This window comes from Ictalurus furcatus, chromosome 22 (assembly GCF_023375685.1).
Source record: "Ictalurus furcatus strain D&B chromosome 22, Billie_1.0, whole genome shotgun sequence".
Taxonomy (NCBI): Eukaryota; Metazoa; Chordata; class Actinopteri; order Siluriformes; family Ictaluridae; genus Ictalurus; species Ictalurus furcatus.
Genome location: NC_071276.1, coordinates 2,167,563 through 2,193,499, shown reverse-complemented (window position 1 = coordinate 2,193,499; position 25,937 = coordinate 2,167,563). Strand labels below are relative to the sequence as shown.

At 38.9% G+C, this 25,937-nt stretch overlaps 1 protein-coding gene across 2 annotated transcripts in view; it reads right to left on the bottom strand.

Annotated features, from left to right (window-relative positions):
• Positions 1 to 25,937, bottom strand: part of LOC128599155 (BOLA class I histocompatibility antigen, alpha chain BL3-7-like) — a 56,297-nt gene that overhangs the window by 29,694 nt on the left and 666 nt on the right. The window contains exons 2-5 of one of the 2 annotated variants that reach the window (XM_053610595.1): positions 22,305 to 22,556; positions 19,321 to 19,593; positions 17,163 to 17,459; positions 17,033 to 17,056 (exon numbers count right to left, since the gene is read on the bottom strand). In XM_053610595.1, coding sequence (XP_053466570.1) covers positions 17,033 to 17,056; positions 17,163 to 17,459; positions 19,321 to 19,593; positions 22,305 to 22,556 — 846 coding nt within the window. The remainder of the gene's footprint in view (positions 1 to 17,032; positions 17,057 to 17,162; positions 17,460 to 19,320; positions 19,594 to 22,304; positions 22,557 to 25,937) is intronic. The other variant, XM_053610594.1, reaches the window with a different exon arrangement.

The window sequence follows — 25,937 nt, the reverse complement described above, 5'->3', positions numbered from 1 at the left end:
GGTCACTTGAGTTTTTAATTCTTAAATAAAATCAACTTTGATATTGACCTAATGTTCTATCGGTGGAATTATTAATGTGAAAAAGCTCCATGACTAATAAATGGAAAAATAATACTTATAAATATACTTTAGATAATGAGGCAAATCTTTTAATAGTTTGATTATATTCATGAATTTAACAAAACAAAAAGCAAAACTGTACTAGGAGGTCCTGGGAATTTTATTTTACAGGCCATTTTTTTAAAATTCATTTTAAAACTGTTTTAAATAATGAACACATTTTCATGAAAACAAATCTGAACTGATACTATTTTTATGTAATTATGTGAAAACGATATATTTTTTGCTAATTGTACCTTTTGTTTTATGGTTTCCAGTTGCATATTGAAACATACTGGATATATAATTTCTTTAGAAATGAGCTTCTTGTGCTTAAGCTTTCTCCACATATGAAACTTAAAACAAGGTAAAGCAGCTGTTTGTTTTTACACAGATCTGGAACATTCCAACAAAGATTTATCAGAATTTCCCAGATTAACAAATAAAATGGCACCCTCTGTGGGTTTTGAATGAAAAAATGAAAGGATCCCTCTATTTTAAAACATGTATCTTGAAAAAAAAAATGTCCCAAATGTTAAAAGCAAAATGTGGATCTAACAACAGAACAGAAAAATATTTGGAGAAAAAACAACTTTTTGTCTTAAGCCTCTCAACTTCCAGTCTTAATTAGAAGGCTGCATTTGGTTAAAGCACAAATGATGAGAACAAGAGGAAACATCTGGATCATGTATACATGCCAAATATTACAATGGAAAAGTTCCAAGAGCTGCTTAAAAGATATGAGCATCCATCCATCCATCTTCAACTGCTTACTCCTTTTCAGGGTCACGGGGAACCTGGAGACTATCCCAGGAAGCATCGGGCACAAGGCAGGGTACACCCTGGACAGGGTGCCAATCCATCACAGGGCACAATCACATACACACTCACACGCCCATTCATACACTACGGACACTTTGCACACGCCATGCATGTCTTTGGACTGGGGGAGGAAACCGGAGTACTCGGAGGAAACCCCCGCAGCACGGGGAGAACATGCAAACTCCACACACACAGAGCCACGGGAATCGAACCCCCGACCCTGGAGGTGTGAGGCAAACGTGCTAACCACTAAACCACCGTGTGCATATGAGCATCATTAATATATTTAATTATTAATATCTTAAAAGATACCCAATAAACTAAATATCCAATTACTGTAATGTATTTGTCGTCTGTCTTCAAATTAAAGTTTTTTTTACTGAGAGTTTAAAAAATTCTTCATCAGTACAATTTTTTTTATTAATTTCGGTTACAAAGTAAATCACGGTTCATCATTTACCTCATTATCTTCTGCTTCAGCACCTAAAGCAACACAAAGATATTATTATTGATATTATTATTATTATTATTATTATTAGAGTTATATTCTACCTCTGTGTGTTTTTCTGTGCTCCAGTATGATGAAGATCAGGACACCAAGAAGAATCACAATCACGGCACCGAACACCACAGACAGCATGAAGAACACAGCAGAAGAGTCTGAATCTTGTAGAAAACATTTATCATTAAACCTGCATCATATTTTAATTAAAAATGTACAGAAGGCTTTGTGAGAACTAAATCAAAAAACCTGTAGCTTTATCCTGTGAAAATGTTTTATTTACACCTGAAAAAAGAAACATTATTTTTTTAATCAATCAGTGTCATCTCAATCAGTGTTTACTGAAACTATTCACTTTGTATAAATTTACCTTTCACTTGTAAAGAGGTCGAGTTGCTAAAGAACATTTCGGCCAGATTCATGAAGCTGCAGTAATACAGTCCTGTATCAGAGACGGTTACTGCAGTGATTGTGAGAGACGTGCTCTTGCCATGAACAGACATCACTATTCTCTCACTTTCAGTAAAGAAGTAACAGTTTTCTGATGGAGCTGATGTCCTAAACTTTTTGCACCCAAGACGAAGTGGAACTGAACCACACGTGTGTTTAAACCAGAAGATGTAACCTGGATCAGTCAGACCATGTTGGCACCAAATAGTGACGTTATCTCCAGCTTCTGCTTCCAAAGATAAAGAGCACAGAGTCTGTGAGAGCAAACCTGCAACACATATAAAACACACACACACACACACACACACACACACATGTACAGTGAGGGAAAAAAGTATTTGATCCCCTGCTGATTTTGTATGTTTACCCACTGACAAAGAAATGATCAGTCTATAACTTTAATGGTAGATTTATTTGAACAGTGAGAGACAGAATAACAACAAAAAAATCCAGAAAAACGCACATCAAAAATGTTATAAATTGATTTGCATTTTAATGAGGGAAATAAGTATTTGACCCCTCTGCAAAACATGACTTAGTACTTGGTTTAAAAACCCTTGTTGGCAATCACAGAGGTCAGACGTTTCTTGTAGTTGGCCACCAGGTTTGCACACATCTCAGGAGGGATTTTGTCCCACTCCTCTTTGCAGATCTTCTCCAAATCATTAAGGTTTCGAGGCTGACGTTTGGCAACTCGAACCTTCAGCTCTCTCCACAGATTTTCTATGGGATTAAGGTCTGGAGACTGCCTAGGTCACTCCAGGACCTTAATGTGCTTCTTCTTGAGCCACTCCTTTGTTGCCTTGGCCATGTGTTTTGGGTCATTATCATGCTGGAATATCCATCCACGACCCATTTTCAATGCCCTGTCTGAGGGAAGGAGGTTTTCACCCAAGATTTGACGGTACATGGCCCCGTCCATCGTCCCTTTGATGCGGTGAAGTTGTCCTGTCCCCTTAGCAGAAAAAAAACCCCAAAGCATAATGTTTCCACCTCCATGTTTGACGGTGGGGATGGTGTTCCAGGGGTCATAGGCAGCATTCCTCCTCCTCCAAACACGGCGAGTTGAGTTGATGCCAAAGAGCTCCATTTTGGTCTCATCTGACCTCAACGCTTTCACCCAGTTGTCCTCAGAATCATTCAGATGTTCATTGGCAAACTTCAGACGGGGATGTATATGTGTTTTCTTGAGCAGCGGACCTTGCGCGCGCTGCAGGATTTCAGTCCTTCACGGCGTAGTGTGTTACCAATTGTTTTCTTGGTGACTATGGTCCCAGCTGCCTTGAGATCATCGACAAGATCCTCCCGTGTAGTTCTGGGCTGATTCCTCACTGTTCTCATGATCATTGCAACTCCACGAGGTGAGATCTTGCATGGAGCCCCAGGCCGAGGGAGATTGACAGTTCTTTTGTGCTTCTTCCATTTGCGAATAATCGCACCAACTGTTGTCCCCTTCTCACCAAGCTGCTTGGCAATGGTCTTGTAGCCCATTCCAGACTTGTGTAGGTCTACAGTCTTGTCCCTGACATCCTTGGAGAGCTCTTTGGTCTTGGCCATGGTGGAGAGTTTGGAATATGACTGATTGATTGCTTCTGTGGACAGGTGTCTTTTATACAGGTAACAAACTGATATTAGGAGCACTCCCTTTAAGAGTGTGCTCCTAATCTCAGCTCGTTACCTGTATAAAAGACACCTGGGAGCCAGAAATCTTTCTGATTGAGAGGGGGTCAAATACTTTTTTCCCTCATTAAAATGCAAATTAATTTATAAAATTTTTGACATGCGTTTTTCTGGATTTTTTTGTTGTTATTCTGTCTCTCACTGTTCAAATACAACTACCATTAAAATTATAGACTGATCATTTCTTTGTCAGTGGGCAAACGTACAAAATCAGCAGGGGATCAAATACTTCTTTCCCTCACTGTATATAAATATATACTGTTGTAGACGGCCCTGCCTCTGATATGGAGTCCTCAACCTCCCGCTGCGTTGTATCTCCTATCTCAACAACTAAACAAATTACACCCAGAGACAAAACTGTAACTCTTGGTGACTTCTTTCCAAATATTACTAAAGCCTTTTGTCACATCTTACACTGCAAAAAGATTCCACAGGGACAAGAGAAGAGCAAGAAAGGAGAGAGCAGAAGAAAGGGCAGGAAGAATAAAGAGTCATTGGGAAGTGCTGATCAGTGATAACTACAACATGATCCTGCAATCTGTGAGCGCCCAACAGATTTCTTTAGCTGCAATGGCTGATCGTTACCTAAGCCAAGCTCTAGTATACATCTCAACTGAATGAATACAAAGTGTTAAAATAACAAAGTTGCTGTATTGCTTTTGCTTACATGCGTGATATGAAAGGTGCAAAGTGCTGAAAAGCCTTGTTCTCTTATATGCTATAGCTGACATAAGATTAAAAAAGTCACTTATTGGCATTATGAAGCCACAGGTGTATTCAACAGGATATTGTGGGTTAGTCTAACATCCTGTGCTCAAGTGTCTGAAAAACACACACACACACACATGTGCTTAAAAATGCTTAGCAAATGCATTCTTTTTTCTACAGCTCATAACCTGTCAATGTTTAACTTGTTGCCAAGGATACCGATGATTCTGACATTAAGGATCCGATGTGTCTGGGCGATACTATATACAGTATCTCACAAAAGTAAGTACCCCCCTCACATTTTTGTAAATATGTGATTATATCTTTTCATGTGACAACACTGAAGAAATGACACTTTGCTACAATGTAAAGTAGTGAGTGTACAGCTTGTGTAACAGTGTAAATTTGCTGTCCCATCAAAATAACTCAACACACAGAACCAGAATCAGAAGATGCTAAATTGTTAAGAGCCTGAGAATTGAAGGTCAATAAAAAGAATACCACACCAGAATGACAATTTGCATAAAATGTATTAAACACACATGGGCTGGTACATACATATACAAAAAACAGTTATGAAAAAAAATAACAAACTAAAATAATAAAGTGCGCACGTAAATGAATCCCCTTTTAAATTCCCTTGAGCTTAGTTCGTCCTCAGTTTCACTTGCCTTTGTTGACAAGAGTTCAGTCACCAACGTTGGGCCCTTTTAGTTCGTGTTAGTGTTAGTCCCACCACCATGAAGATGAAGAAGATGATCCTGGCAATCCGTCTAAAATCAGAGTCACAAACACGGTTGGCTCGCCACCCAGCCCCCTGGACTGGGAATCTATGAATCTCTGGAAGAACGCCTGGAACATGAGGATCTGGATCATTCCGTGGAAAGGATCTCCGCACGATGTTTCCAACTCTTTACCAAAACCTGACCTATAAATAAGGCCAGATCATTTCTCTCAATTACCATTCAGTGAATAAATGGACTGCTACAGGTTACTATAAAATAAAATGAGATAATACTTCAGTTCACCTATAATGCAATGTCAAAATCTCTCTCTCGTTGTACAACAGCTCTTATGTTTCTTCTCAGGTATCAAAACTATATGAATTTCTCTCCAGTATCCAAAGTACATTTACATCACAAGCTACATCCTTCAAACTCAAGTTGTATGAAACCTTAGTAACGTTAGCATTATGAAGAATAAAACTGCATGGATTGCATGTAAACATCGATCAACTTGTATTACTTTAGATTAGAGGCATTAAGGTGTGAGCGTGCTTATTTATCCCCCTCTGCACCGGTAACAGTGGAAAGAATGCACTAAAAATTGTACCTCTTTTAACCTCCAATAAACACAATTAAATCCACAACTTTTAACATCATTATTTAACAAACTAACCATTTAGGAACAGTAGGGAAGCGACATTTCTTTTTATAACCCACAAACAAAATCATTAGTTGTTTTCGAAGGCATTAACCAGTAGTCCGCTAGCCAATCGTGGCTAATTACCATATTAGCATTTGAATACAGCAGGCTCACATTAGCTTTCCACCATTAGCACCTTTGCATTGCTTACCCATTAGCGGCCATTAGCATAAATGCTAGCGAACTCAGAGGCCTAGCGCCAGGTAAACAACTCACCATCTTAGCAGAATTCACTGCCTTTAGCTCCGTGACAACAGTGGATTCAGGCACAGCTCTCTCTTACTCTCTATATTACAACAAGATATAGTCAGTATAAGCAATAATGAGTACAGAACTTGTTTAATTCACTCCATGTCGTTTTTTCGTCTTACCAAGTGGATAACGCAGCCTCCTATGCTCAGGTGCAAGCGCCAAAAGAACGTGCAGAGACACTAACCTAGAGGTGTAACTGTAACAGAGCCTAGCTGGCAGCTGATTGGTCAGTTCACTGCCTCATAGAGTTCACCCATTTGCTCACTTACAAATCCATCAAAGATAACAAGAAAATCAAAGTTAACCCTTTTGTGACTTGGTTAGACAGCTAAATAGTGTTTCTCATTATTAAGCCTGGGCTACACCGTCTCTGGGTGTCATGCCAGGAGACGGAAGAACCGGGCTGGACGGAGACCCTCCCATAACTAACTTGGAAAACAACACACACAATAACACAATAATACTTAACACACAATACACATATAACACTCGTAGGCAAACCACACAGACAATTTTGCAAATTATTCCACAAATATAAAATACAATTATTAGGCAGGCATGACGTTACAGAGGATCATAGACCAGAGTACAGATTATCGACAAAACAGGGTGTCGCGACGGACCCACAGCCGGCGCACAAGGCATTAAAATCGCTCCTTCCCCGACTACCGCGCCGGCGCTGAAGAGACAGCTCCGCGTCAAGGCCGATGACAGCCAAAAAGCACGTAGCGGTGGGGCGGAGCCGCCGACACACCCCCGGCCGGTGATTGGTGCACCGAAAATCCACCATCCGGCAGACGAGGGGAGAGTATAAGAAGCCGCTCTTCTGCTCGTTCGAGGAGAAGAGTCTTGTGTGATATGTGTGCGTCGCAGTTCATAATTGTTCATTGCCATTTTGATGATGATGATGATGATGATGATGATGATGATGATTGATGATGATGATGGCGGCGGCGGCGGCGGCGGCGTTAACTAACCGACCTCCCCTCTCTCTCTCTCTCTCTCTCTGTGTATGTGTGTTTGTTATTTCTTCCAGACGGCTCGGATCCCGACGAGGCCTCCGCTCTCTGACTGCGCGCGTGGCGTTGACGGCATAGAAACGCCCTCCTTCATCCGGAAAGTTCCTACGCGACCCCGGAAGTATCCTGTAATACCAGCCCGCACGCAAACACTCGCGCCCGCGCACTCACACCCACTCCCCCTGAACACAAAGAAAAAAAGGAAGTTAAATAAAAGAAAACCTCCTTTGATCACCTTACAACGGCCTCCTGTGTGTCTGTGCTCGACCCCTCTCTGGATACTTCCCTACAAGGGATAATCACTCTTAACTTAATTAGTAATTATGGGTTCGGAATTACACCACACCAGGGAGGAAAGAAAAACACTCACATGGTCCGGAGTAATCGCACTTCTGACAGCAAATTGTTAGAGTTCCATAACAGAGAATATCTCAGGAATCTCCACATCTCAGACTATGTCTTCCAGACCTCTGCCAGCCCTATCGGCCTGTTCTACCATTACTTCTATTAACTTTTAGTTCTGTGCTGCTATGAGCTAGAAAGTGTGTTTTACTGCAGAGTTCAGGCCTGGAGAGTCCAAAATGAACAAACACACTGACAAATATGAGTGTTCACAGAAACTTCCCGTTTATTAATTCAAAACAGGAGTATTTATACACATTGTACACATTGATAACAGCAGTGCGTGGACAGTTTCTAATGGTGCAAGGGAACGCCAGATAGACAAAACAAAACACACAGCACACTGAAAATAAGTCTTTTCAAGAGACAGAAAATACATGGCAGTTGATCAGCTTATTTAAAGAGGTAATAAAATGAATACATTCATCATAGGTATTTGATAGGAGTTCATAATAAGAGAGTACATGATATAAGAGAATTTCCTTTCAATACTATTAAGCATCGATAGTGTGTTGCAATGGGGTGGTGGTGTGGGAGAACTTGGGAAGGTGGAAAACAAGCCTGGATCAGTTGCAGAGGTTTAATGGCGCTCTGAGTCAGACCTGCCAGGATCGAGAGGCAGTAGTCCAGTCTCGGGGACTGAACGAGCACCTGAGTGGCCTGTGTGGATAGAAATGGACGTCCAATCCTTCTGATGTTGAAAAGGAGGAATTCGACAGTGTAACGGTTTCCCCACAGCTTTGTTGTTGTTGTTGTTTACAGCAGGAGATCTGATCGAGGAGCTGATGTGTGTCTCGTAGGAAGCTGCTGTCTCGTGCAGCTCTGCATCTCCTCCTGCTGCCACAACTACACACACTCTCACTGTCCCAGTCCGGTAACCTCGTCACCGCCAACCTGTGCAGCCTGATCACTGTGCGCTGTCAGGTAACACACACACACACACACGTAACCAAATTCCTGACAGTCATGTTTGCAGAATACAGACTGTATTTGTATAATGTTGTCATGCATATCTGCAGACTCAGTATGTGAAGCTTTATTCACACCTCACTCTGCCTCCCCAGATGCAGGACCATCAGTACTGGAACTCGTCACTTCAGTGTTTTAGAAACTTCCCCTCGCTGTTTCAGAGTCCCCAGGGTGAGAAGTGAGAGACGCCACTGTTTCGTCAGGCCGAGGTCAGACTCTGCCTCCCTGGATGCAGGACCATCAGTACTGGGACTCGTCACGTCAGATGTTTCTCACTGTCTGAGACTGGAACAGGTGTGAATTCTGAAACACAGATTACAGACAGACTGTTAATAATGAAACTGTTCTGTAACTGATCTTCAGAAAAGAACCAAAGTTCTACTAAATATAAATTCTGTGAGGAGAGAGCACTGACAATACTGGCTTTCTTAATTCAACTGTAAAAATATTAAAAGTAATATGAATATGAAAATATGTACATTTAATAAACCTTACAGGGAAATTACTTACATTTTTTTCTCGTGAACTTAATGTTTTTTTTTTTCCCACACCAGAGTTCATCTTCTTCCAGACCACAATTCCAGCTTCACCAGCAATAAAAACAACGAGAGCCACAACTACACCAACGATGATACCAATCAGAGCTCCACCTGATCCTCCACCTGATCCTCCATCTGATCCTCCATCTGTTCTTCCATCTGTTAAATCACACAGAGTCTTTATTATCTGCTGCAGCAATAAATAAGCGTTCTGTGTAAATCTGTAGTTTTATAGGAAAGTGTTTCTCTGACCAGGATTCAGGATTCGAATATCCTCCTCATGCAGCACCATCTCCTTCTCCAATGGACAGATGGACAGACTTTTTTCTTTTATGGAAATTTGCAGTTTTCTGAATAATTAAATGTTTCAGTTACACGACCATGTAATGAATAATGTATTTATATTACAAATATAATAAGAATTTAGTAAAGCGACCATTAAGATGATGAACACTTACCCATGGCACAGAGAAACACAGGCAGAGTTTTAAACTGAACCATTGTGTATCAGCCGAGAGACAAAGAGGAAATGACCTGTTGGTCAAATCGAATGCGGCTTTATCTGTGTGTAGGAGTGTGGATGTTTATGCAGGTTAAAGCACTTTGAAAAGAAAAAAAGAAAAAACAAAAGACCCACAGGAAAAGAATGATCTAAAATAGATCTCTTTATGTCACCTAACATTTCAGTAGAAGGTCAGCTGACTTAATGATGTTCTTTCAAATCCACTAATTTTACTATAAACACACTAATGTATAATTCAGTGATGTACAGTTTACTTGTGATACATTATAATGTATTCGTATGTTTTAAGGATGTACACTAGTTTATTTTTATATGGTAGATTGTGTAAGTACCCTGTGGGGACAAGTATTCTATATTCCAGTTATTATTTGATATTTATAATAGGAATTATTTCAGAGCATGATGGTACAGCAGGAAGCGTTGTCACCTCACAGCTCCTGGGTCCGGGGTTTGATCCAGGATAAAGTGTTTACTTTTTCAATCACCAACACAGCTTTTCATTTCTGGTTTTATGAAAGACTTTTATTCAGATTATTCATTTGGTTTGCAGTGCTGTGCTCTCACTCGAGTGTATTATAGGGGAAAAGCCTTGTGCTAAATGTTTATTGTAATTCCGTACAGTGACCTCTTTTTATTTCATTATACAAACTAATGTAAGTATTTTATCCATTTTAACATGCCTGATCTGGAGAATGAGTGTGATATATCTGTTTGATATATGATTATCAGGAGTGTGAACTGCTCTATAAATGTTGGACAGCAATCGCCCTTCAAACATCATTTTAACAAAATAATAATGAACAGAATCTTTCAAGCTTCTTTTTTTTGTGCAAATTGAATAGTGGAAAAATTTGTGTCTGAAAGCAGCCAGCGGTCAGAAGCAGATGAACCACAGATGAGACCGGTAAAACATCTTTATTAATAAACACACCTCAATTCCTGTCCTTCCCATATTTCCTAAAACCCGCCTCCAGTGCAATGATTGGCTGAGCCTTAATTCTTATCGTTCAATCACTGTGGAGGAGGATCCACCTCCGGTTTCATTACTAAACACGAATTAAACACGCAGAAACTTTACACGTTTTAATGAAGCACTTTTCCTAAACAGTTCTTTCATCATGTCCTCAAATTATTACAGTTATTTTCATAAATCTATATTATATATAAGATAACAACGCACAAGGACATACACAAGTCTACTGTTAATTGTGTATGGATGTACCATAGGTATGATGTTACTAATTAATTCCTCTTCTGAAAAAAAAAAAGAAACCATTAGAAAAATTCTAATGGTGTCCACTACAAATAATATTAAAACCATTAACAAATGCAGTGTGTTTTTGGCCATATTAGGATTTAATGGTTTGTATTGGTTTCCACTACACATAAACATGCCACCAATATAACCCAACACATTACCAGTAGAGACCCACAAGGACCATTATAGTTTCCATAAACAAAGTTAAAACCAATACTATTCCCATTATAACCATTAAATCATTAGAATTTCTTTAATGGTTTCTATAGTTTTTTTCAGCAGGGTCATTAAATAATTTACTTCTAAGTAGAAACACAGCAAACATACTTTAAATATTGTTTACGCCCTAGATGGCCAAACAGCTGATTCTTCAAACAACAAATAAACACCTACCTCTTCATGAAGCACTTCAGTTAGCAATTATCATTGAAAAATATAATAAAAATAAGATCTTTGACGGGGCACGGTGGTTTAGCGGTTAGCACATTTGCCTTTGACCTCCGGGGTTGGGGTCGAGTCCCGCCTCTGTCCTGTGTGCGTGGAGTTTACATGTAGTGTGCGTGCGTGTGTGTGTGTGTGTGTGTGTGTGACATTGGCCCTGCGCAGGATAAGCGGAATGGAAAATTGATGGATGGAAAATCTGACTTCTTACTACACCAATCTTCCCAGCTGGCTTTTCAGATTGGGTTCAGGGTTGATAGAAACTAAAACACTTCTGTAAGTCGCTCGGGATAAGGGCGTCTACCAAATGCCATCAATGTAAATGTAAATGTAAAGCATTCACTATATTTGCCTTTTAAAAACGTACCTATTTGGTTTGCTCAACACTGATATATCAGGAGGCAACAGAAGACCTGTATAATAAAATATTAACCATTTAATCATCCATATAAAGCTAAACCATCATATTTTGCATGTTCTACTAATTTTCACGTTAGAACAAGTTTACCATTTAAATTATTAAATTGTAATCACTATTAAATATAATAATTCTGCAGACTTTTAATTCACTTTTATAATGATTAAATCCATGTAGCTTCTTTGAAGACCCACCTTATAATTTGGGAAAAGATCAGAAAGTGGGCGGGGCTCTTCGTAACCAATCACAGCGGTGCAGGAAGCAGGACTTGCAGGGAATACGAGTGTGAAGAAAACGAATGCAGAACAGACGCGTATTTCCAGTTTTGAATGATTTCCTAAATACTTGTCTAGTGAAGTAACTGTTTCGAAAGGAACTCCAAATTAAACTGAAAGAAAAAAAACCCTGCTGAAAAAAGAAAAAAACAACAGAAACCATCACAGAAATTCTAATGGTTTCCACTACAAATACCATTATAAACCATCAGCTGTTAACCATTAAAACCATTGCCAATATCGGTCCTTAAATAGTATCCATTAGATGTAACATGCCACCAATAGAAGGCAACAAATTACCAGTAGTGATCCATAGAGACCATTACAGTTTCCATTAAAACCAATAAAATTCCCATTATAACCATTACAAATTCTATGAGGTTTTCTATTGTGGTTTTCTTTCCAGCAGGGAATGTAATGGAGCTGTTCTGCTGAGCAGACATGGTTATGTTGTGGTTGCTGCATTAGAATAACACAACATATACTATAGTTAATAAATAATATATAAATAATACTTATTTATATACTAAATAAAGGGAATTATTGAACATATTAGAATTTGTTTCACAATTTCTAAAAAAAGAGATGTGAGATTAGGGCAGTGTTGTGTAAATTAATACACAACCAAACTGCTGACCAAATGCTATATATAATACTGATTTAATAAAAGAGTAAAAAAAACACCTTCTTTGGTATAATTTTTTTTTAATGAAAGAGTCAGTGAAAAGTGCAAGTAGTACAAATTTATACCATTTCATATAATAAAAAAAGAGGTAGTTTATTACAATGAACAATTTCTTAAAGTTTGTTTTAAAGGGGTCATATGACGCTTTTGAATGTTTTCCTTTAGTGAATAATCTGTTTGTGCATGTAAAAGATCTGCAAAGTTACAAAGCTCATAGTCGCCCACACAGGGATTTATTCTATCTAACAGAGAGCACTGCTCCAGACCTGCATAAAACACCTCCATCCAAGTCCAGATATTACTTCCACAAATGTCTGTCGCAGTTTGAAATATCGGCATGATGCAGTCATTTTTTAATATTTAATTCATTTTATTTAGTCACTTCCGGACATAAAGTTACTACGGTGAAGAAGACAAATTAAATCGTTCTAACGTCGTATCTGAAAGTTAAGAGAGTTACAAAATAAAAACTTGCCGCTGTGAAACGTTCTGCTGAAGTCGTGCTTGTAGAGTTGGTTCTCATTGATCTGCTCGATCATCCGCATTTTCAGAATCTGACTCGGGCTCGAACTGATACGGTAAAACTGACGAAATTATTAACTGTGTTTGTAATTGCTTTAGAAGTGTTGAAGCAGAAGCTCGTGATTATGGTAAGGGGCGTTATATTTCCAACACACACTTGAGGCTTTTGGCCAATCACAACACAATGGGTCAGCTGGCCAATCAGAGCACTCTGGGCTTTTTGGAAGGAGGGGCTTTGGAGAAACAGCAATAATGTACAGTATGTGAAAAATAATGTGTTTTCTGAAGATGAAAGCATGTTAACTATTACACCCAATAAACTAAACAATGAGCTTTTAAAAGCATCATAAGACCCCTTTAATCTTAACAGATAATGTCCAGTTGAGTGCAAAAGTTTTATTTATCTCAAACTATTCTTGTAAAGTTATCTTTTAAAATTTTAAAAGTGTTTTTAAGTCTTATTTAAAGTTGGAACAGGGTTCAAGTAGAGTTAATCAAATTTGAAGCAAAAACTAGCTGTGCTGTCAGGGTGGGAGGGGCAAACCTCTCACCTGCCAGTCACCGCACACTGGCCAATCATGGGCATCACGAGAGCTCATGTATGTGGAAGAGGGTAGATGGCGCTTTCCATTGAGAGAGTTACAGCACTCTGACACAGCATGAGCTAGTGCAAAGGGGAAAAATCAGATAAAAAAAATTCACAAGTAAAGTAAATTAGTGAGATAACTTGGGGAGAAAAAAGAAAAAAAAACATGTCCTCTAAACAATATTTTGATTTAAAGTATTGGGTATTAAAACCTTTGCACTCATGGATATCCAACAATTGCAAAGAACACAAGTTTATCCCACAACAAAAAACATTGTTAAATACATGTGCAACAATTATTGGCACCCTTTTAGACCCTTTTAATATTTTGTGCTAGCTCCCTTTGGCAAGATAACAGTTCTGATTCTTCTCCTATAAATGCCTGATGAGATTGGAATATACATGGTGAGGGATCCGAGACTGTTCCTCCATACAGAATCTCTCCAGATCCTTCACGTTTTAAATAGTCATAACACAATAAATTATTTGTTCCATAAATATTAGTAAACTGCTGTACCTGATCCATTTGTATTAGCACCACCCACACACCAATAGTAGTAGCTCCTACAGCAATAAGCTCAGTGGAGCAGAACATTGCAATGTCATTACATCACTCACACAACTGTGAGAATAAAAAAAAAAGTCTGCATTTTGCATTAATTTCTAATCTCCACTATTATCTGTAGCATGTGTGTTTCCCTGCACTGAGAAAAGAACGAAACTCATTTTTACAGTTAATGAAGGTTTTGTGGAAGTTTTATTTGTCAGTAGGCCTGTCACGAGAACTACGTTATTGACTTATTGTGTGATATATGGACGTGACCTCAATACTTTTTGCTGACCTCGATAATCACCCATTGTGTTTACACGTGTGTTTGTTTACACAAGAATGAATGTTACCATGTCGTGTTCAGCGAGTAGAGACGGATGCAAATGCAGTTTAAGTGGTTTATTTGAGAAACACTGAACTGTACACGGCACTCTGCGTGAGAAGAAGATTCCTGATACACTTAACCAGTCGCGCTGCTTCTGTCCTCTCGTCTGCTCTACGGCTGTTAAAGTAAAATCCGGACTTCGAATATTCGTCAAATTGAAGATAAAAATTCAGATTCAAAACTGTTTCTTTAAAAACAAATTTAAGATGTGTATCAAACACTAGCACCGCTTTTAATTAAACCACTTTTGAAAAAAACGACACGCAGGATACTAACTACTAAATCATGTCAGGGATTGAATCAACACGGGAAACTGAAGCACTTTACTACCAGGTTAATTATCTCACCCAACCACATCCTATATTAATCAGACATTTACACAACATGATCATATTATTATAACTCACTTCTGCACAAAATGACAAATTCACAAGTGATGTTGAACTTCAGTGAGGGTACGAGGTAGAACGGTTTCTGTAACACGCACTATAACACGCACAACAAAGAACTAAAGCAAGAATTCACAATATTGTATTACAGTAGTGAGCTCACTGGAATATTTCAGAAGATCAGATTCACAATAAGGGCACATGTTTTTCACGTTTATATAGAATGTGTGAATATTTAGTTTCTTTTTTTCATTATTATTCTTTAATCAGAGTAATTGACTAAAATGATTAAATATGACAGGATAAATATTGACTAAATCTAAAGGATATTTTCGTCAGAAGACAAAAACTTTGCTTTTATATTATCGTTATAGCGGCGTCTTAAAATGGTCTTAAAATGACAATATCATTTATCGCAATTTTTTCTGGGACAATGCATTGTCTAACAAAAGCGTTCACTGTGACAGGCCTATCTGACAGTTTTGTAGTTTTTAACTTCTAAGAAGGTTAAAAAAAAACTATTATAAATGTAACACCACATTAAACCCCACTGGACTCTAAAACAAACCCAAAAATATAAACAAACAATGAAAATACGGGATACTGTACATATGCAGTTTGTGGATTAAAAAAAAAAAAAGTAAATAATGTGTCTTCAGTAGACACTATATGGGACGGCCGTCCTTCACAGGACACGACACACACATCCTGCACACCTAGAGGCACTTTATCTCAGTCCATCTACTGGCATGTTTTTGGGAGGGAATAAATGCCCCATGCACCTCTACACCACCGCTAGCCTAATTTATGAATAATTAATTTTAATTTATGCCACGATAAATGTTTAAAATGTAAAATGTAGCACTTTAAATGTACTGTGATGTCACTCTCGGCTATGGACTTGACTAGACACGGACAAGGCAGTGTGAATACAGCAGTGTTGCACACTTTATAGTCGTATATCTTTTGAACTGCTACATTATAGTTTTTTCTTTATCTTTTATAACAGACTTTCTAAAGCCTTTCTGTAATTAAAATAAATGCAAAACATGAGTATCATTACTTGTCACTTTCCACTACTTATATTACCTCTTTTTATACTGTGAATTTTCTTATTTTTATTGTTCTTAGGGGCCTTTCACACTGAGCGTGATTAAGCAGCGTGAATGTCTGATGTGATGATGCTCTTGTATCGAAACAATTGATCCCTGTGGAGCTATTCACACTGGGTGTGGTTTAGTCATAGCGTGACTTTTTTTCAACCATGAAAATAAAACTGTGCTGGTAAGATTAGGGTAAGATTGACTAAATATGATAAAACTATAAATCAAAGACATTTGACACAGGACTAAGACTAAATTAAAAACTAAGGCGCCAAAATGCGGTTAAGATCCTACCCCCCCCGCCCCCACCACCACCACTTCCATATCAGTGTGAGTCAGTAATTAAAGAACTGATGATTGTATAAATGTATGAACTCATCACTGTCCTTACACTTCTGTTATTTTCTCAGTACAGGTGAAGATAGAAATTTTCTGAGGTAAACACACATTTGCTACTGATATAGTGGAGATTATTTTTTCAAATTATACAATATAAAGCTTGTCATTTTAGACCAGTAATAAAATCACCTACTATTTCTAAACTCAGTAAGTTCTGATAAACAGAAAGAGTGGGAAGTGAAGCTGTATTTACACCTCAGACTCTGCCTCCCCAGATGCAGGACCATCAGTACTGGATCTCATCACTTCTGATGTTTCTCACAGTCTGAGACTGGAACAGGTGTGAAGACTGAAACACAGATTACAGACAGACAGTTAATAAAGAAACTGTTCTGTAACTGATCTTCAGAAAAGAACCAAAGTTCTACTAAATATAAATTCTGTGAGGTGAGAGCACTGACAATACTGGTTTTATTAATTCAACTGTAAAAATATTAAATATAATATGAATATGAAAATATATACATTTAGTAAACCTTACAGGGAAATAACTTCATTTTTTCTCTTGAACTTAATGTTTTTTCCCCCTCAGAGTTCTTCTTCTTCCAGCAGACAATTCCACCACCAACAACAGCAAGGAGAACAACAAGAGCCACATTAACACCAACGATGATACCAATCGGAGCTCCACCTGATCCTCCACCTGATCCTCCACCTGTTCTTCTATCTGTTAAATCAGTACAGAGTCTTTATTATCTGCTGCAGAAATAAATCAGCTTTCAGTGTAAATCTGTAGTTTTATAGGAAAGTGTTTCTCTGACCAGGATTCAGGATTCGGCGCTCGCTCACAGGCAGCACTATCTCCTTCTCCAAGCTGCTGTGCTGAATCACGCAGGTGTAGGTGTGTTTCTGCAGATCCTCAGCTGAGACTGTCAGAATGATTCTCTTCTGGAAGCTTCCATCCTGGTTGGGTAACGTCTCTCTGAGATCCACGTCCTGATGCACGTCCTCTCCGTCCTTCTGCCAGGTGATCATCACTGTTTTGGGGAAGAAACCTGTAGCATGACACACCACCTCTGGTGAAGAGTGTTTCTGGAACACTGACGCTGTAGGAGGAACTGCAGACACACAGAGACATAAATATTAAAACACACACACTACAGACACAGCTTCGTCCACACACACTCTTCACCAGAGACATGGCTTCGTCCGCAAACACTCTTCACGAGAGTTATTTTTAAATAAACAAACAAACAAACAAACAAACAAATAAATAGTTGCTAGTTTAAGATTGAGATCCTTCAACATACTGCATTATGTAATATAATATATGTAAATAAGGGAATCTTTAGCAGTTGTTATTAGACAGGAAGTGTTCTACCAGTTCACATTTTTGGGATGTTAATAGAAAAGAAGCAGCTCCTGAGTGTGAGGGATGATGTTGCTGGTGTATACAGATTGTTCCTCGTGCGTCAGAGCTTGTGTTTAAAACGAGTACGCGAGTTCTCCCCTTTCCACGCTTGTACATCTGTTGTTCTCTAATGGATGTAATTTACTTCACGCGAGCATCAATAACGAGCTCGGATCTTTGGCACGGATTTGATGCCATAGAGAATGTAGTTACTGTGTAGGAAGAAGCCTTTATTAGTCACATAAACAGCACAGTGAAGTTATTTTCTGTGCATTAGAGTTGTCACGTTATCAAAATTTCAGCAGTCGGTACCAGTAATAATAAAATTCCACAGTACCCTGTACCAATTTCAGACCACAGCACACTATTTTATTAATAAAGTTGAATATAAATATAAAATGTATTGTAAAACACACCATTCTGTATACTTCAACTATATCATTATTAAAGCTATTAGAGTTATTCACACAAGAGTACAAATGTTTTTCTGACTGATATTAAAGACATAAACAGTGCTAAATACACATCTATTATTTTCTAACACATACATTTAAGATATATCGCTCATCAAAAAGCTTCCGGTGTGTAAAATTAGTAAACCTCATCATGTCCTCCCATTTATTTTACCCCAATAAGAGTTACATGGTTAATAAGGACTCCTGAGCGTATTAGCGTTAAACGCATGTATGCAAAACATTAAGTAAACAAAAACGAGGATGTTTTCTTGCAATAATACACTCCAATTAAACTATCCTACATTCATAATGTAACTGCTACCATCATCAGAAACTCACCTGCTTGAATAAATACTGCAGTTAAGCAGCCGCTCTTCCTGAAAGCACGGTTAATCTCTCCACACATAAATTTTAGGAGCGTGGCTTTTACACACTTAGCGGTAACAGCACTGAAAGCGGAACACGAGTGTCCGTGAGAAATACATGTATTTCACCTACTATATAGCAGGTAAGTATTCAGTTTCAGACGGAGTCATGGCGACCGGCTCCAGTGACTGCTTGTTGCACGGTACACCCATGAAAAGTTACCGACTGACCACCTGTCAGACAGCAAATCAGTACCGGGTTGACACGGTACTACTGAAAATCTGGTACCGTCAAACTTTTTTCTTTTTATTACTGACTTGGTACCAGTACTTTTGATAAACCTACTGCATATCCCAGCTTGTTAGGAAGTTGGGGTCAGAGCACAGGCTCAAACATGATGCAGCGCCCCCTGGAGCAGAGATTGCAATGTTGTTCTGGGGCTTGAACCCCCAACCTTCTGATCAGTAACAGAGTTTTAACCTGAGAGACACCACTGCTCCCCTGTTGTACTGAAGGAGTGTGTTATTAGTGTCTACACTTTAAGAGAGAGAGAGAGAGAGAGAGAGAGAGAGAGTACACTATCAGAGAGAGTGCGTGTGTCAGTGTGCACTGTAATGAAGGAGTGTGTTGGAGTATGTACACCATCAGTGTGTGTGTGTGTACTGTAATGAAGGAGTGTAGACACTATCAGAGTGTGTGTGTGTGTGAGCAGCTGCAGTTACAGTAACAGAGCAGATCACACTTTACCTTTCCTCTCCAGAGTTTCTTTGCCATAATTCAGAACCTTCTGTAACTGATCAATACAGTCAGTCTGCAGGAAGTCCTTCCAGTGTTTAGCTTTATCTCCATTAGGATCCCACTCGTTTATGAAGATCTCAGCTTTATCATTAGCTGCAGTCCAGGTTCCAGTTTTCAGATCCAGACTGATTAAATCTTCTCCATCATAACCGTACTCATCGTATCCTCTAGTGGTGCGGTCATTAGACTCACAGCCGTACAGCCTCTGTAGTGTATGAACTCCTGCACACACACACACACACACATAAGCTTCCTTTCCTTCTACACTCCATTAAAGCGTTACACTGGTTTTCTACTCGTCCTTTCCCCCTCGGTCATGTTGAGGTTTCTACTAGAACAATGTTACTGAAGACTATTTGTGAAGAACATTTCAGAACTCCTGCTTTGTGAGCTTCTACACTGCATGGATTCACAGCTCTGTGTGCAAAGTCCAAACACATTCTGATGATTTCTGCTGCAGGAATGTTAAGAATAAAGGAGTAAAGAGAAGTTATTTAGTGTGATAGACTGCAGTTTGGGACACGATGCACTCTGAAGATATCATTATCTGCTGTCGTTTCCTGGATATTACAGAACCACTGAATACTACTGAGGAGACTAAACTTTATTTTACACAGCAGTATTGTTCTGTGCTTGTTTGTGGATTCACAATAAAATCATGAGATGATATCAGAAAGGAAACTGTATTAATGTGTTACTTTAGCAGGTTTATTACACAGAGCTGTTTCACCAGCCACTGAACCCCCACACCTTCCTTTATTTTAAGGAGATCTTCTAGAACAGGTCATTTAAAGCAAAGACATCGTCCTATTAGGAGTTCAGCAGGTGAGTCGCCCCACTCCAGTGTAATTTCCTGTTATTTTTGGAGGATCTCATTAAACTGGCATTGCTGAATTACAGATCATCAGTAAACACTTCTGTTGGTACTCCATGTCTGGAAAAGAGGGTCTTCATACATGTTCATTTGATGATTAAACAACCTATAATAGATGGGAGGGGGGTTGAATTGTGTCTTAAAGTCAAGAATTGCAAGACTTTTTCCTTCACGTTTTACTAAATACAAACAATAAGAATATTCATGTGAAAGATGCCCATAGCATAAAGCCCTAAAACAGAGATCATCTAAAGCAGCACTGGGCGAACGAGAACAACTGATGCGTCTCTCAGCACAGAGTCTCCAGCGGTGCTAAGAACACATTCCTCCCTCTGCAATGCTACATAAAACAAATCTTTAAACAAGGCATAATCCCAATCCATCTTTAACTGTACCTTTAATACAACTTCACTTTACATCAAGTCTGCATCTTGTGAGCACTGAACTCAGTAATTATTCTCTCAGTTACACTGACATGATCAATTAGTGGAATGGAAGTATATCTGCTATTACATTTTTCTACCACTAGGGGCTCCTGCATACGCAAGGTCAGGAGAGTGCAGAAATATACACATCCTCACACATGAACAAAACTTGATGAATCCCATTTAAAGCGTCATGAAACACTAAATTACATTTTCTGAGATTTTAACAGAGGTGTTTGTGTCGCACATCATAAAAGACAATCTTAGCATCTGTTAATTTTAATTGTAGGAGAAAGCTGGTTAATTTTGAGCTTTTTTCCGCTATTTTCGTCTTCCTGGTTTAAAACTTGGTCACAGGCAGTGATGTGGCAGTCTACTATAGTACTTCGATGACGTGTCGTTGTCTCATAATTATTCACGAGCCTGCGTGTACTTATCCTATGAGAAGCTTCTGTCGTCTTTTTGCATTGAGTCAGTTCTTCACGCTGCTGTCTCCAACGTCTCACCATCGATTCATTGATGCCAAGCTTACGTGCAGCAGCTCTATTTCCTTCTTCGACAGCCAGAACGATCGCCTTTAACTTGAAAGCTGCATCATATGCATTTCTTTGTGTGTTTTCCATGATGAGGGTGTGGCCATGAAGCCCAAAATGACTGATCTGAAGAATTTAGTGTGAGTGCGTTTGATTTAATTCGAACAGTTTCATTGGTCCACTGTGACCTGTTCGGTAATTTCATTGGTCCGATGTGACGAGGCTAAATGTTTTGGCGGCATGAAGCTTGTTAGCCCGTAAATATCCATAAATTAGCAGCATCATCGTTTAAGCCGCAGTGTTCAAAGCATGTGAAAAAAGTAGCGGCTTATAGTCCGGAAATTACGGTAAATGTAAGAAGTGTGGTACATTTACAGAATAAAGGAACATGTGACTGTGTTCAGATGAGTGAATGTGTGTGTTCCTGCAGAACATTCAACCTCTTACCACTTAGTTTCTGCTTTTGTTTTTCTTATTTAGCGTTTTTAATATAGCGATTTAATTTCTGATTTAAAGCTTGAGGTGAATCAGCTGTTTTTTTGTTTTCAAAATATAATGCTAATATTTATTTTAAATCCTTTGCGCAATGTATAGAATAGCCCACATAGACACGTTTAATACCTTTTTCATAGCCTTCAATTTACACAATATTTGAAGGACAGCGTCGGGCAGAATGTAAAATGACATGCTTTTTTGGAAAAAATACAGAAAATAAAAATGGGCCTTTTAATCCAACTAATCGACCAATCGAAGAAATAATCGACAGATTAATCGAGTATGAAAATAATCGTTAGTTGCAGCCCTAAAACATACAGTTTATACACAAAACTTTGTGTACGCATGGCAGGTAAACAAGACCCCTGGTGTGACAGCTCTGGTACAATGTGTGTAGATTAATAACACATTTCTTCTGGAGACAATGACAAAGTGTTTTTGTACATAAAATGTCTATAACAAAATTTGTACTAAAATATAAAGTGCCTAAGACCGTACTGTATACACCGATTTATTTTCTGTGATGTATTTAATGTGTGTGTGAGATGATGTTTGTGTAATATGTGTGTGTGTGTATTAGTGATGAAAGCTCGGAGTGTGATTCACCTTCAGATTGATTAAAGCGCTTCATTACTCTAGCCACATTGTTTTGGAATGAGTCCTGTTGATTCTGTACATGCTCCGTCTCTCTCTGCCAGTAATCTGGATCATCAGCTTCTGCCTTCTTCATCCACGCTGAGATCCTCATCATCATGTTGATGTCGTAGAACACAAACTGTTCTCCATCCACCAGACCAACAGCAGTGAAATGTACTCCTGGTCTGACTGCAGTGTAGAGGTACTGCAGAGTGTGTGTGTCTGGAAAAGTTTAAATTGTTTTAGTAACTCTCACAGTGAGTTCAGTTTTTAATTTAATCTATGAATGTTTTTGCTTTCTCATTATGGATTATTGTTTATAATTTAATAATAAAACACCAACTTAATCCATTGACGAATGATTCTAAAAGAGATTAAATTGTGCAGAAACTGAATCCTTTCATGTTCTGAGAGGTTTGATTTATACGCTTCATATCCTCTTGCCAGTTGTTTGCGCTATGACAATGAATAACAATCATGGATATAGTGACATCATCAGGACATAATTTGATACAAATTTGAGAACACCTTTAAGAGAAGTAACTGAAAGCATTTTTCTCAGGAGAGCTATGAGAATTGGAAAAAGATGGACTTCGGACTTGCTCATGAAAGCAGTTTGCGTCTACACAATGATGCGGTACTCAGTCCCGAGGACTTTTCCATCCCTTCAAATGAGGTGTGTGTCTTAACCATGAGAGTTTTACTTGCCTTTTGAACAAATTAAACCGGTTATAGCTCCACGGGGGCCAGCAAGCCGTCGCTTGCAAAACTATGCAACAAGAGTCAGTGTTGAAGGGAAGAGCATTCCCCCTTTTCTTCGTGAAATGTTTGAGTCTATTAGCTAGCTACCATTCCGACACTTCTCCCATCCGTGCTACCTCTGGTTTGTCCATGTTTTCCTCCATAGTCACGCCAGGGGCTAATGATTCAATGAATGATTCAAATAGATAGGTCAGAGGACCTGCACCGCTATCCACTGTGTCTCCATTTAGCCCTGGGGATTCAGGAGGAGAGAATTCCTCCACCTCATCAGAGCCCTGTGTACTGCTGCCACTCCAAACTTTTTATCACTATCCATCTTTATTGGGTGTTCTGAAGGCTCATCCCCCTCTTCCTCCCGTGCTTTTCCCTGCCACGCCCCCTCCACCCTCCCTTCTTCACACAGCCATCCACACCCATTTAAACTGCATTTTTCAAAAACATTGACCACGTTTACATGGACAGCAGTAATCTAATTATTGACCTTATTCTGAATAAGACAATATTGTGATTAAGGTGTTTACATGAGTAGCCTTTATAATATTCCTTTCATGTACCCGTTTTACATGTTATAGAACATAGAGCGATTAACAGCACACGTTATTATGTCACCGTGCCACGCCGTCTGATGTTCCTGCAGAATTTCACGTATCGACATACAGTTGGTCCTCCCCACTCTATTTATTTGTTATTTCCCCGCAGCCCCACTCTATTTATTTGTTATTTCCCCGCAGCCCCACTCTATTTATTTGTTATTTCCCCGCAGCCCCACTCTATTTATTTGTTATTTCCCCGCAGCCCCACTCTTTTTATTTGTTATTTCCCCGCAGCCCCACTCTTTTTATTTATTATTTTCCCGCAGCTCCACTCTATTTATTTATTATTTTCCCGCAGTCCACTCGAAGACTGCAGTCTGAAATTTAATGATGACGTAATTATCTTTGGACTCCCCCGACAGCGGCACCTTGCTAAAAAAGAAACGTAACTTGTAAACTTCAGTCAGTGGTGCTTGTTGTTGGTTCAGGATATAGGCTAAAATTGATAATAGAAATCGCAAAGGCGGCACTGAAAAGGAAAGATTAAAAAAAAAAAAGCTCTTCAACCTGACACGGCCAAATGTACAAAACTGAGCAGCTTTTTCACCAGCACACCAAATGAGGATGAAGAGACGACCGGTAAACTAGCGTTAAGCTAGTTAGGAGCAGTGCAAGATGCTAGCAGCAGTGCAAAACAACGTTGTCTGCAAACCACCGTTCATGTTTATGTATCAAACTTTTGTATGTATCAAACTTTTTCTATTGCTCATTGAGTGAATATAAGAATTAGAAGAATTAATATTAATGAAGAGTATGGTGTAGGCTACACCTGCTCAATAAAAATGCCCTGAGATAATGAATGATACCAGATGATTCAGCACTACATTAGTGAAACTGACTTGACTGGCTCAACATCTGGTTGAGGGTACAGAGGAGGGGCTCAAGAAGTGTGCTAGGGACTTTGAAGTAGTTCAGTGTGCAGCTGATGAGTTTGTGAAGTGGGCTAATGGAAAGTTACAAGAGGAAGAAGAGTGTGAGCTTGTAGTGTAGGCTGCCCTTCCTGAGAGAAGGATCAGAAAAGAGAAAATGATGCCATGAGAGCTTGCAGAAGATGAGCAGCTGGCGTCAGCTGATACTGTCTTCAAGGTCAAAGTACACAATGTCATTGTGGACACAGTAACAGGCAGTATCCATAGGAGGTTTTCTGCTAATGCAAAACTTTGCTCAGATATAGCTTGTTTAGACCCTAGAAACTTTGGTCATGTGAGGGAAAATGGACTTCCCAGCTCAGCTCAGGAAGAAATAAGCAAATGTTTGCTTAAGTTTGACAACAGAGCTACAGTTGGCACTAGGGATGTCACGATACCAAAAATCTAGTAGTTGGTACTGATACCACCAAAAGTACATGATACCAAAGTCGATACCACGGTGTGGTATAAAATAAAAAAAATAAAAAAAACTCTCATGGAGGACATCCTCCTCTGGCTGACACTGGCAAACGGGGGTGTGGGGGGGTCTTCTTAATCATGCACAAATCATGTTTCTTGGTTATATTACTGTGTGTTTGTGCTCTCTGACATTTTCTGCTCATGTTCTCTTTTTCTGAACGCTCACGCTGGTTTTCTTCTTCACGTTTGTTTCCACATTCTCCACTTTTCCAAAAGCTGTAGTTCGAGTTTCATGTAAATGAGGGCGGGCTTTAGCGTAATCATTGGTCCACTACAGTGCCTCCTCTAGCCAATCAATCAGAGGGGAGGTGGTGTCATGGCTTCATGGTATAGCTTTCTCAAGGACTTCAACATAATTTCCTCCACAACTTTGGAGCAGTTTGAGACTTTTCAAGCACCACTAATAATAATAATAATAATAAGTATGCACAATAACAATAGTAGTGCTTTTCAAGCACCACTAATCAGTAAAAGTGAAATAAGTAGGCCTGGGTATAATACTGATCATGTGGAATTTATATTACTGACATTTTAAAAGTATATCTGCAGTAAATAAAGGAGTAAAATGTATTTCTGAGAGAATATTAGTTATGATTTACCACATGTACTGTAGATATTATTCACTACAACAGGATCAACATTCAACAATAAAACAAGAGGAAAACATTTACACAAATAATGACTGAACTGCTGCCTCGGTTTCTCTGGGTAAATTCTGTTTGTTTAATTGTGTGTGCGCGTGTGTGTGTGTAGTAAAAAACGAAATAAATAGTAAAAACAATACGGAAAGCATGTAGAAATGTATGCGAGTATGAAGATGTGGAAATGAAAGTTACACAGTAAACAGTCTCCTCCCTCAG